The sequence below is a fragment of the Mastomys coucha genome, unplaced genomic scaffold (genome assembly GCF_008632895.1).
Source record: "Mastomys coucha isolate ucsf_1 unplaced genomic scaffold, UCSF_Mcou_1 pScaffold22, whole genome shotgun sequence".
Lineage (NCBI taxonomy): Eukaryota > Metazoa > Chordata > Mammalia > Rodentia > Muridae > Mastomys > Mastomys coucha.
In genome coordinates this window covers 130914071-130927547 of record NW_022196905.1, presented here as the reverse complement: position 1 = coordinate 130927547, position 13477 = coordinate 130914071, and the positions used below count along the sequence as shown (strand labels likewise).

General features: G+C 49.5%; 1 protein-coding gene across 2 annotated transcripts in view; it reads left to right on the top strand.

The window, feature by feature from the left end:
• The window catches only part of Col26a1 (collagen type XXVI alpha 1 chain), a 147465-nt gene that overhangs the window by 46072 nt on the left and 87916 nt on the right, over positions 1-13477 (top strand). The window contains exon 3 of one of the 2 annotated variants that reach the window (XM_031338280.1): positions 4239-4342. In XM_031338280.1, coding sequence (XP_031194140.1) covers positions 4239-4342 — 104 coding nt within the window. The remainder of the gene's footprint in view (positions 1-4238; positions 4343-13477) is intronic. The other variant, XM_031338281.1, reaches the window with a different exon arrangement.

Here is a 13477-nt window from a genome sequence, read left to right as displayed (position 1 = left end):
CCCCCCCCCCCCACTTCATGGCCTCTGCATCAGCTCCTGCCTCTAGGTTCCTGTTCTGTTTGAGTTCCTGTCCTGACTTCAGTGATGGTCTAAGATGTGGAAGTATAAGCTAAACACACCCTTCCCGCCCCAACTTGCTTTTGGTAAAGGTATTTCATCAAGGCAATAGCAGCTCTAAGCAAGACAGCCAGAGTCTTACTATGCAGCCCTTCTTGACCTATAACTTGCCACATAGACCAGACTGGCCTTGACTTCTCAGAGATCCACTCGCTTCAGCCTTCTGAGAGGTTGTAAAGTCTTATAGACTCTGTAGGGACTTCTGCCTCCTGAGAGGCTGGGGTTAAAGGAGTAGACTTCCCTGCCTGGCTCCTTGTTCATGCTAACAACCCCCTTGCCTGCACAAAGCTGAGTGTATGAATAACTTATAACCAAGCTCTCATACAAGATGGAAGGAGCTTGTCAACTCAGCCCATGGGACAGAGGTGCTTCAGAGGAGGGAACATTTGAGTTTCTCTGCAAAGGGTCTTTGGGAAGACTAAAGGAGGGTACATAGGGAGGGGAACTTTTGTGTGCACGACCAGGTTTGACAGAGGAGGATGAAGCACCCCTAGTTTTCCATCTTAGGGAGGAACAGAGCTCACAAATTCATTACTGAAGCCCTTTAGATATTGATTTGCCCTTCAAACTTAGCTTTGGTCAGCCAGGCTGGTGAAACAGCGCCACCCACTGGTAGAACCTGTGCTTGTCGTTGGCGTCTGCTAGGAGCTTTAGTCGGAGTGCTACCAGCCAGCAGAGCGGTCCCGGAGTGAAGCAGAGGGGAGCTGTACTGGAGGACCAAGCTCTCCCCCTGCAGTCCAGGGGCCTGAAAGCAGCAGACTCAGGCAGCTCTGGGAGGAAAAGTGCTCTCTGGCACCATTTGGCCAGAACGGAATAGCTGGGGCCCTGAGTGATTCCTCTGGCTCTGTCCACAGGGCCGCGATCCAGCACTGGCGCTGTCAAAGATGCTAAGCAGCTTTCTGCCTCAGTTTCTTCATGTGCAAGCTCAGAATGATCATGGCCTCTATCTCTTGACTCGCTCTACATGAGTGTATATGAACCACTCAATTCACCAGATTAGGGCCAGCAGGATGGCTCAACAGGAAAAGGTGCTTGCTCCCAAGCCTGAGTGAGGACCCAGGTTTGACTCCTGGGACACACACAGTGGAAGGAGAGAGCAGACCCCTCAAAGTTGTCCTTCCATGATTTCTACACGTGTGCTGCGGCGGCATGCGCTCAATGCTCTCCATCCAACGTAATAAAGTATTTTTAAATGTTCTGTTTGGGGGCAATAGTTATTTTTGCGTACATGTGCAAATGCACTTGATGCTGTTCACTTTTTTAAAAATTTAAAGATTTTTAATTGTTTTTAATTAAGTGAATAATGGTTGTCTGTGTGTGCGTATGTGCACATGAGTTCAGGTGCCTGTATAGGTGAGAGGCACTGGATCGCCAGAGTGGGAGTTACAGGCAGTTGTAAGCTGCCCAGTGTGGGTGCTGGGAATTAAACTCAAGTCTTCTGGAAGAGCCGTATGTACTTTTAATGATGGAGGCATCTCTCCAGTCCCTGAGAACAATATTAAAAGATTTACTGCCAGCTGGGTGGTGGTGGTGCATGCCTTTAATCCCAGCACTTGGGAGGCAGAGGCAGGTGGATTTCTGAGTTCGAGGCCAGCCTAGTCTACAGAGTGAGTTCCAGGACAGCCAGGGCTACACAGAGAAACCCTGTCTCAAAAACAAAACAAAACAAAACAAAACAAAAAAAACAAAAAACCAAAAAGATTTACTTATTTTATTTTGTGTGTGTGAGTGTTTTGCTTGCATGTGTATATAGGCACCATGTATGTATGTGCCACCTCAGAGTTCCGAAGAGTGCGTCTATGCCCTGGAACTGTGAGTAGGGTGCTGGGAACCGGACCTGGGCTCTCTGCAGGAGCAGCAAGTTCTCTAAACCACTGAGCCATTTCTCCAGCCCTCTGGCCACCTGTTTTGAGACAGGTTCTCTTACTGGCCTGGAACTCAAGCAAGTAGGCTAGACTGACTGGCCAGTGAACCTCAGGGGTTCTCCTATCTCCACCTCCCTCAGGCTGGGATTACCAGTGCTTGCCACCACGCCTGGCATTTTGACATGATTGCTGGGGATCAGAACTCAGGCCCTCAAGCTTGACCAGCAAGAGTGTTACCAGCTAAGCCATCTCTCTCCAGCAGCATCGCTTAAAATGTGCACTGCGGTACCTCTCAGGGGCCAGAGGCGGGGAGAGGGAGAGGCAGTGTGTGGAGGGAACTATCTCAGTCCAAGTAGAGCAGGGACATGTAGCTAAACAGCGGAGACCCTCTCTGGCTTGTGGAATGCTCACGAGGCACATCTTAGAGGGGACGTTCAAGAATTCCCGCAAGCAGAGCCCTCTTCCTGAAATCCAATTTTAGAAATGGCTGTGATTTGTGGGTTTTCCTGTCAACAGGATAGCTCCAGATGCTGCTACCAATTAACTCGTCATCTCTCCGTTTGCCCATTAAATCACCCCATGCCAGTGGATTTAAATGTTTGCGAAGCCTTTCACGGAAGGGGGATGGGTGCAGACCTGTGAAGGCAGAAAGCTGGAGTAACACACACGAGCCTGGACTTGCGATCTTTGACCATATAGGTTTTGTTTTGTTTTGTTTGTTTGTTCTTTTTGTTTTTGTTTGTTTGTTTTGGGGGGCTTGTTTTATTTTGTTTTGAGGCAGTGTCCCAGTATGAATAGCCTAGAATGGTCTCAAACATGAGCTCCTCAAACCTCAGCCTCCCCAAGTGCTGGGATCACAGCTGTGCACCATAACCCTGGGCCTGATTTCATTTCTAAACCTTTCCTGCGTGTGTCCGTGTCTGTGTATGTGCACGCACACAGTGCAGCGTGCACAGGTGGAAGTTAGAGGCTTTGGAAACTAGCTCTCTCCTTCCGCATGAGTCGGGGGCAATCAGACTCAGGTCACCGTGCTTACAGAAAACATGTTTACCCATCATCCCATTGCACCAGCCCTCTGACCTCGCTTTTGGAGACTCGATCTGGAGCTTGCGGACTTGGCCAGGCTGATTGGTCAGCAAGCCCTAGGAAGTCTCCCGCCTCCACCTCCTGAGTACGGGGATCACGAACACACACCCGCACACCTGGCATTGTAATGTGCGCTCCGTATTTCAAACTCACATCTTGTCCACACAAGGCAAGCACTGCACCAACCATGCTGTCCCCTCAGCCCCGCTTTGAACCTTCTTGATGTGCCTAGGCCGGAGCGTTTTAACTGAGCAAGGATTCTAACGCGGCTGTCTGAATTTTCATCAAAATGCATTTGCTGAGGGCGAGCACCATTTGGATCACAGTGCAGTCCCAGTCTTGCTTGCTTACTCAAGACTGTGAGACACTTTTCCACAGCAGCTGGGTGTGTTTGGAGAGCTAGAGAAAGACAGGGATGAGCAGGGTCTGGTGGTACGTCCCTGGGTGAGCAATCCAGATACTCAGAAGCAGAAGCCAGAGATTGCATGGTTAAGGCCTACCCCCGACAGTACAGAATATGTTTGAGATCAGCCAAGGCAGCTTAAAACCCTGTCTTAAAAAGAGGTGTTTAGTGGGAACATGCCTGCCTAGAATTCCCCAGTGAGGGGTGAGGGGCGTGGCTCAGTGGTAGAGCCCCTGCCTAGAATCCCCCAGTGAGGGCCTGGGGGCGTGGCTCAGTGGTAGAGCCCCTGCCTAGAATCCCCCAGTGAGGGCCTGGGGGTGTGGCTCAGTGGTAGAGCACCTGCCTAGAATCCCCCAGTGATGGGCTGGGGTGTGGTTCAGTGGTAGAGCCCCTGCCTAGAATCCCCCAGGGAGGGGCTGGGGCGTGGCTCAGTGGTAGAGCACCTGCTTAGAATCCCCCTCCCAACTCCCTCCTGAAGTGCTGCAGGGAGGGCATGTCTGAGTCCTATAGTACCTGCTCAGCATCCTCTAGTGAGGGGTTAAGGGGTTAAGAAAAGGAAGGAGAATCTGGAAGGGTCTCGGATCCCTGACTGGGTCTCCAGGGCTGATGATTTGTCTCTAACCACAGAGCCAGTGAGCACAGAGCTGAGGTGACAGGTCCGCTGTCCTGCTTGCCTTCCAAATTCTAAGCAGGCCCAGCACCTTCAGAAGCCAGTCTGTGGTGGATGGGCAAGAGAGCATGCCCCACTGACCACGTCCTTGTGTTAGTTACAGGACTCTCATTAGACCGACCTACCGGGTTTCCTACCGCACGGTGACTGCGCTGGAGTGGAAGTGTTGCCCTGGATTTACCGGAAGCAACTGTGAGGAGGGTAAGTAGGAGTTGGGGCGCTAGCCATCTAGGCTGCAAGGGCTATGGGTGTTTCTGTCCTCACCCCCATGTACCCTGTCCCCACTGGTTCCCTTTCTATGTTCTTTGCTTTCCTAATGAATCCCTGAGTCCAGTGCTCTGGGCAAAGTGGTTTGCCATGCTTATGGGTCCTGACTTTGGCTCCTATTCACATTGGTTGGATGGGAAGTGGGGGAATCTCAGAAGCTATGGTCTTGGAGAGGAAATTTGATTTATAGCCTGTTTCTCCTGGCTCCGACATGTTCAGAACTGGAAAAGGTACTACTAGCTGTTTGTGGCCAAGCAAATGTAGATGATATTTAGTCAGGTACAAACAGGCAGGCACCAGGATGCCAAGCTGAATCTAGCTCTCCTCAGTGTCAGAAGAAATATATATATATATATATATATATATATATATATATATTCATATTCTTTTTGTGTATATGTAGGTCGGTACACATGAATGTGTGCATATTTGGAGTTCTGAGGTTGACACTGGAGCCGTCCACCTCTTTCTTTTGACACAAGGTCTCTCCCTGAGAGCTGGGGCTCACTGATTAAGTTAGGCTGTCTGGTTGGACAGCGAGCCACAGGAATCCCTCTGCCTCCAGCTCCTCGGTGTACACCAGCACACCCAGTTTAGTGATACTCAGGTCAAGACCTTACCACATGACCCTCCAGACCCTCCAATGCATTTTTGATGTCTTATGTTTATGGTGAGTCTCTCTGTGTGCTGTCCTGTTATAAGTCAAAAGGTATTGGTTCATATTCAGTGTTAAAGCTTAGAAACTCCTAGAATAATCTCTTTCAAAGAAGCTTGCTATCTCCCTTTGGCAAAAAAAACAAAAGAAAACCAAAAAGTGGTAATAATAACAAAACCTGAGACTGTGTGTGTGTGTGTGTGTGCATGTGTGTGGGGCATACATGTGCATGTGAGTAAGCATGGAGGTCAGATACATATCTATCTTAGTTAGAGAGTTCCATTTCTATGAAGAGACACCACAACCAAGGCAACTTTTTTTTTTTGTTTTTTTGTTTTTTTCGAGACAGGGTTTCTCTGTGTAGCCCTGGCTGTCCTGGAACTCACTCTGTAGACCAGGCTGGCCTCGAACTCAGAGATCTACCTGCCTCTGCCTCCCACGTGCTAGGTTTAAAGGTGTACGCCACCACTGCCCGACCCAAGGCAACTCTTATAAGGGACAACACTTAATTGGGGATGGCCTACAGTCACAGAGGTCCAGTCTATGACCATCATGGCAGGAAGCATGGCAGCATCCAGGCAGGCATGATGGTGGAGACAGAGCTGAGAGTTCTGTCGTGATCTGAAGACAGACAGGAAGAAGACGGTCTTCTAGGCAGGTAGGAAGGTCTCAAAGCTCACTCCCACAGTGACACACTTCCTCCAACAAGGCCCCAGCCACTCCAACAAGGCCACACCCACTTCAACAAGGCCCCAGCCACTCTAACAAGGCCACACCCACTTCAAAGGCCACACCTACCCCAAAAGGCCACACCCACTCCAACAAGGCCTCACCCATTCCAAAAAGCCACACCCACTTCAACAAGGCCACACCTCCAAACAGTGCCACACCCCAGGCTAAACCAAGTCAAACCACCACAGCATCCTCTATCACTCTCCATCTTCTTCTTATAGATTTAAACTTCATGTGCATGGGTGTTTTGAATGAATATATGTCTGTGTATCGTGTGCACGCTTAGTGCCCACAGAGGCCAAAAAAGAGTGTCAGTCCCCCTGAAACTGGAGTTCTGGATGGTTGTGAGTTGACATGGGGATGCTGGGACCTGAACTTGAGTCCTCTGCAAGAGCAGCCTGTGCTCATAACTGCTGAGTCATCTCTTGAGTTTCTCCCCCTGCTTATTTGAGGCAGGGTCTTTCCCTGGATCTGAGGACTCGTCTTGTATTTTCTCAGCTTGACCAGAAGCCCACAAGCCATGGCCATCTTCCTGCCCATACCTTTATGTATCTCTTTGTTTGCTTGTTGGGAATCCTATGAGTTTCATTAGGGCTGCTTGTGAGAGCCTAGCAGAGAGCATAGCTCACCTGAGGCTACAACACTGAAGAAACTGCCTCTTCCTCCCCAGCAACCATCCACGGTGCAGATCCTTAGGGAAGGGTGGAGCCTCCTGAGCCTCTCCCTCCTCTGGGATGGGGTCTTGATGGGCCTAGTGTAGAGTACGTCCCTTCAGGTAAATACACCTGACAGCCCCCGAGAGTCCAAGAGTCCAGATGCTGAGCTACACCCACAAGACAGCATCCTGGAACACTCGCACCTCCCTGCAGCTCAAGCTTTTACTGTCGTTCTGTCCCCTTCTCTGAGGTGTTCCCTGAGCCTTGGAGGGGTGACAAAGTTGCCACTAAATTGAAACAATATTGCCTTTGTTCTGGAATCAGCCTAGAGGTCCACCTGTAGGGGAATGGACAAATAAGTGCATGTATATGTAGGGGGTTTTATTGAGCCACAGAGAAGAATGACATTCTATCATTTTCAAGAAGTGAATGAGGCATAGAACTTCATGTTGAGGAAATCAGCCAGGCTCTGAGAGGCGATGGGTATGTGCTTCCTCTGCTTCCTCTCACGTCCAGAATCTAGATGACACGCTGCGTTTGTGTGTGGAAGATGGAGGTTGGTGTTGGGTGTCAGTCTCACATTCTCTCCACCTTATTTTTGGAGCTGCTGCTGCTGCCTGGTGAGCCCCAGTCATCCCTGTCTCTGCCTCTATGGTGATGGGATTTCAGGCATGCATTGCTGTGTGCAGCTTTCACGTGGGTGCTGGGGGTGCAAAGCAGGCTCTCATGTGCACACAGCAAGAGCTTTACAGAGCGAGCCTGTGGATCTTCATTTCTGCCAAAGCCGGGGACAGGAGACAGGCACTGAACATGAGTATGGTTCTATCCTTTCTTTTCTAGGCCTGATCTAAGAGTGACTCTGCAGGGCTGGAGAGATGGGTGTATAGCTAAGGGTGACTGCTGCTCTTGTAGAGGACCTGAGTTCTGTTCCCAGCACCCACACCAGGTGGTTCTCAACTGCCTATAACTGCTACAGGACATCTGACATCTTCTGGCCTCCTTGACCTCTCCACATAACACATGCACCCACCCCATACATACAGCTGCATGTACATATAAGTAAAAAATTAAATAAACCCCATGTCCTACTAACAGGTGTCCCTCCAGGGAGTCGTGTCCATGTTCCTCACCTTGAATATGGTACAGCAGAGAAAGGACTTTCAGCTCAGTGTTACACATTGTCATTGTAGGGATGTCTGAAAACCGAGACTCTGAGGCAGAAAGAGAGTTAGTGTCCAACACTGAGAGCTGGGACCCAACTTTTTTTTCTGCCTAGAATTTTGAAGGTCCAGGGAAATCTCACCCACAGTTATCACAGCCAGAGCCTGGACTGAGTCTCCCCCCCCCACCCCCATACAGGATGGCACTGTCCTAGCAACTCAGAAGCCAGATCTCATTTGGGGTGTGTAGGCTTAGATCTTTCAAAACCTACATTAATTATGGTTCTTTAACACTTCAACCTCCTTTCTAGCCCACATCTATGTTCCGGAGGCTACCCGTGAAGTGAAGACCCATGTCCTGGCACTGTGGGAGGGGTGAGGTGAAGGGGAAAGGGCACGAGCAGGGAGGGGAAAGTGCCTCTGCCATCGCTGCTGATATTCTGGTGCTGCTGCTCCTCCCAGACGCTGCACTGGCTGTGCTGAGCTGAGCTGAGCTGGCTGGTGAGCAAAGTTCAGGGTGGCTTCCGGTGGTAGGAGCTTTGGGAGAGCGTTCTCTTCTCAGGCAGTGTTACAACTCTTGTGAGAGATGCTCTCAGATGATGGAGTAATTCCCACACACCTTTAGTCCTTCTGGATAGGATCTTACATACAGTTCTGGGGTGGGTTAGGTCTGACAGCAGGTGCTTCCTATTGGCTTGGCCTGAGATGCCTCATCTACATGAGGAGGGACTTGTGGGCACTGCTCCCTTTGTCACTGATGGCCACAATTCTATCTATGGGAGGCTATGACTATGTGACAGGGGCCTGGGCTTGTGAGCAGGCAAAGCTTCTACCGTCCGTTCAGGGTCCCCAGTGCCTTAGCTCGACATTCCAGGCTTCCTCTGATGGTCCACCGAACCACATCCCACTACCCACCAGAGGTAGGGGAAAAGAAAGGTTAGTAGGAAACAGGGGTTGTGGACCTGTTTAGAAACAGTTCTTTGGGGGAAATTCCAGTCTTTGTTGTCAGCAGTCCAGTTCAATAGCAAGACATAAAGCATGAATCAGCAGAGGCAGTCCAGTCCACCCAGCAAACACCAAGCATGAATCAGCAGAGGCAGTCCAGTCCACCTGGCAAACACCAAGCATGAATCAGCAGAGGCAGTCCAGTCCACCCGGCAAACACCAAGCATGAATCAGCAGAGGCAGTCCAGTCCACCCGGCAAACACCAAGCATGAATCAACAGAAGCAGTCCAGTCCACCTGGCAAACACCAAGCATGAATCAGCAGAGGCAGTCCAGTCCACCTGGCAAACACCAAGCATGAATCAGCAGAGGCAGTCCAGTCCACCTGGCAAACACCAAGCATGAATCAGCAGAGGCAGTCCAGTCCACCTGGCAAACACCAAGCATGAATCAGCAGAGGCAGTCCAGTCCACCTGGCAAACACCAAGCATGAATCAGCAGAGGCAGTCCAGTCCACCTGGCAAACACCAAGCATGAATCAGCAGCAGCAGCTCAATCCAGAAGAAACCAAGAAGCTCTGCCAATCGGCATGAAGCCGAGCAAGCAGCAGGAACACCACCAGAAGTTCTTTGGTGAGTTTCTGTCTACGAAGCAAAGATCAGCAAAGAAAGCAAAGCAAACCAATACTACACGGCATCATCAGCAAAAACTAGCATCAGCAAAGCCCGGTGATGACCAGCAAAGAGTTGCAAGGTGAATCAAGGGAAGTGGGTTGTCCACTGTCCGTTGGGTTATACTTACACTCTTTCCAAACATCAGGTGCCTCTCAAGCATCTGCCGCAGTGAAACACCACATGGCCTTTTACCAGGCAACTTCCAGAAAACCACCACATGTCTGCTTCAGCAAAACATCCTCTCATAAGACAGTCTACAGAAAAACATCACATGACACAACCGAGTCTCCAGCAAAACCAGAAATTCCCACTTCAGGGGTGTTTGTTGTGGTTTGAATACGAAGCACCCCCCCACACACACACACACACAGACTCATGTTAGGTTCCCAGCCGTGGCACTGCTTTGTAGATTGTGGGACCTTTAGGATGTGGGGACTTGATGGAGGAAATGAATTGTATGGGGTGGGGGTCGGGTGGGGTGAGGTGGACTTGGGGCTTTGTGGTAAAATTTGTCTCCCTGATGGGCAGACTAAACAATGTCTACCCCACTCATGACATCCCAATAACAAACCAAAGTTCCATTCCACCAAACTTCATCCTGGGGAATTAATGAGTTTGTTCAGGGATGAGAGGGAAGCCACATGTTGGAGCATGGGTGACCCTAAAGCAGACTCACTGGAAGACCTGTACCCAGCATGGATGGTGACTCCCATGGCTGCTCAGAGGAGCCCCTTCCTCTAGTCTTCCTCAGTCTTTGTACCCCAGCACCTCCCTGAGATCCCCAAGGCCACTTGGAATTAGGGCAGAACTAGAAACAAATAGCTATGGGGAGTGGAAGATACTCAGATGAGGGTCCAATGATCCTCCCCACTACATCATTCTTTGCAGAATGTCAGTGCTCAAAGAGCATAGCTGTGATGACCTTTTGCAAGCTGGTCCTATGATGATGGTGGTTGTTTGGCTCGAGACAGCGCTGTGAAATCAGTTTACAGCCCTCATCCTGTCTACTCTCTGCTTCCTGTTCCTCTGAGATGTGAGGAAGCAGGGATTCCCAGCTCCACATTCCTACCACCTTGGAACTGCTCACCTCCATGCCTTCCTTTCCATATGGACTTTATCTCTTGAAACCATGAGCCAAAATAACCCCCTCTTGTCTTAAAGAGCTTCCTGTCGGATAGCTTTGGTCACAGCACCCAGAAAAATAACTAATGGAGTGCTGGGGGGACTTGCGATAAGTTAAGGACCCCAACCAGCTGGAGATAAATTTAACCTAAATGAGGAACTGTCCTTTATTTTCCCCTTTCTTTGTTTCCAGCAGGAAATAAATCTAGGATGGATGGAAATGAATCCCCAGGGGCCCCATAAGGGGCAAGGCAGGCCTGGGGCAGAGGGGTTTTACTAGTGGTTTTAAGCATGGAGCTGGTTGATTTTAGTCCAAATGAGGCTGCCCTTTCACCCCACCCCTGCTCTGTGTATGAGCCTGTTTTTATTTTGAATGGCAGAGCATTCAAAGCCAAGGGAATTCTCCTGGGAGGAGCTGAGGTCACCCCTGGCCAATCTGCAGAGCTCAGCATTTTGGAAAGTGATTCCTAGTGAATCTGAGGAGGCCTTTCTGGCCTGTCTTCCATGGCTGCCATTAAAGCAGGACATAGCGAGTATGGCTGTTTTTTAAAACGTATGGCCGACCTAGGAGTTCCAGGTACTGTATTAGATGCTCATGTTGCAATGATGAAGCGGGAAGCTGGAGCATTCCTAAGTGCAGGGTTACACAATGTATCTAAATGAGTAAGTGGAGGATTCGATGCTAGGAAAGAACTTAACTGAATGTTTGTTTGAAATTCTGTGGAAGCCCAAAGGGATAGAGATTGGTGGGTGGGGGTTCTTGAAACTGCAGGCTTGGCCCTCTGGCTTCTACTTATTTTCAGGGGACCCTACTTCCTAGATATTGCTATATTTTCTTTTAAAAAATTCTTATCTCTTTCTTCCTAGTTCCTTCCCATTAGTGCTTTTTACCATCAAGAGAAGAATCTTAAGAGCTGGGAGCGTGGCTCAGTGGCATAGCCCCTGCCTAGAATCCCCCAGGGAGGGGCTGGGGCGTGGCTCAGTGGTAGAGCCCCTGCCTAGAATCCCCCAGAACTGTCACACCTTCCCAACCATGATAGACTTTATCCCTTGAACCAAGAGCCTAAATAAAAACACTCCTTTCTTAGAAACAAGGAGCCCAACTACTATGTGGCTTCATGCATGCAGAAGGTGGCTCTGTGGCATCATCCATCCATCCATCCATCTATCCACTGAAGGTTCCAGCTCTTTTTTTTGGTTCCAGCCCTTGCAAGAGAGCAGCAGAATACACTCTACACAGAGGCTCATTCCCTGGGACGACTCTGAGCGGCCATAGTATTAATCAGATGCATGTGTGTGCGGTGCACACACTCATGTGTGAGCATCAGGTGTGTGCACTCATCTGGAAGCCAGAGGACATTCTTGGCTGCCTGTCCGTAGGTACAGTCTACCTTGAGTCTTTTGTTGTTCTTGTTTGCTTTGAGATATGCTCTCCAACAGGTCTGGAACTCAACAAGTGGTCTGGGGCTGGGGCTATATTAACGATAAAAGAACTCAGTGGGTGATGCTCTCCTTCATACACAAACGTCTGGACTTTCATTCCTAGTATTACATAAGCCAGACAGTAGCATATGCCTCTAATCCTGGGTGGCAGGAAGATCAAACGTTCAGGGTCATCAAAACAAGTTTGAGGACAGCCTGAGCTACATGAGACTCTGTTTGAAAAAAAAAACAAGGGCTGGAGAGATGGCTCAGCGGGGAAGAGCACCGACTGCTCTTCGGAAGGTCATGAGTTCAAATCCCAGCAACCACATGGTGGCTCACAACCACCCGTAATGAGATCTGATGCCCTCTTCTGGTGCGTCTGAAGACAGCTACAATGTACTTACATATAATAAATAAATAAATCTTTAAAAAAAAAAAAGAAAAGAAAAAAAAACAAAACAAAAAGGAACAACAGCAAAAAAATATTATTATTATTATTATTATTATTATTATTATTATTATTATTATTATTATTATTATTATTGAGATAGGGTTTCACTGTGCAGCCCTGGCTTTCCTGGAACTTGCTCTGTAGACAAGACTGGCTTTGAACTCACAGAGATCTGCTTGCTTCTGCTTCCTGAGTGCTAGAATTAAAAGCATGCACCACCATCAGCCAAGAAATGTATTATTTACATAAGGTCCTGCTAAGGTCACAGGGGAAGTTAAAGCTGAGTGACCAAGGTGCCACTGATGCTGCCAGGGTGGCCTAGTGAAAGGGACATTACATAGCACATGCCTGCTGCCACTCTGTGTGTGTGTGTGTGTGTGTGTGTGTGTATGTGTGCGCACATGGAGGTCAGGGGTCAACGTCAGTGTCTTCATCCACTGCTCTCTACCTTGAAACTGCCTTTCACTGCACCTGGAGCTTGATGATTCAGTTAGGCTGGCTGGCCAGTGAGCTCCAGAGCTCTGCCTGTGTCTGCACCCAGTGCAGGGGTTACAGATGTGCATCACCACACCTGGCTTTTATGTGGGTTCTCAGGGTCAAGCTCAGGTCCTTATGCGTGTGTGCCGAGTACTTTACTAATGAGAGGCCTCCTCTAAGCCGAACCCCCACTTCTCTTTTAAGTTTTCTTCATTTTTTATGTGTATGTGATATGCATGTACATGTATGTGTATGTGTGTGTGTGTGTGTGTGTGTGTGTGTGTATGTATGTATGTGGAGGCCCAAGGTTGACATCAGGAATCACATTCAATCTTCCTTCCACCCTTGCTCATAGAGACAGTGTCTTTCAATTAAATCCAGAGCCAGACCATAATGTATCTAGCCTCACTAGCCAGCCTGCTCTAAGAATCCCCATCTTGGCCTTTCCAGGCCACGCCCACCCTCACTGTGGATTCCTCCCTCATGCTGTGTGGCCATCTCTTTAACCACCGAGCTGTGCCCCTGTCGACTCCTGCTCTGACACCTCCTTCTTTGGGGTCTCTGGGAGACTCTGTGCCCTGGTGAGGACGGGGGGCCAGTATCAGTGGCGTAGGGGAGGGGAGGGTGAGCCGAGGCCCTGTTGGCTTAGGCGTTTGCTTTCACTCAACAGACACTGACTCAGGAAGAGCTCCTGAGTCCGTGACACCCCATCTCACCCTGAGCCTGTGATACCCCATCTCACCCTGAGCCTGTGATAACCCATCTCACCCTG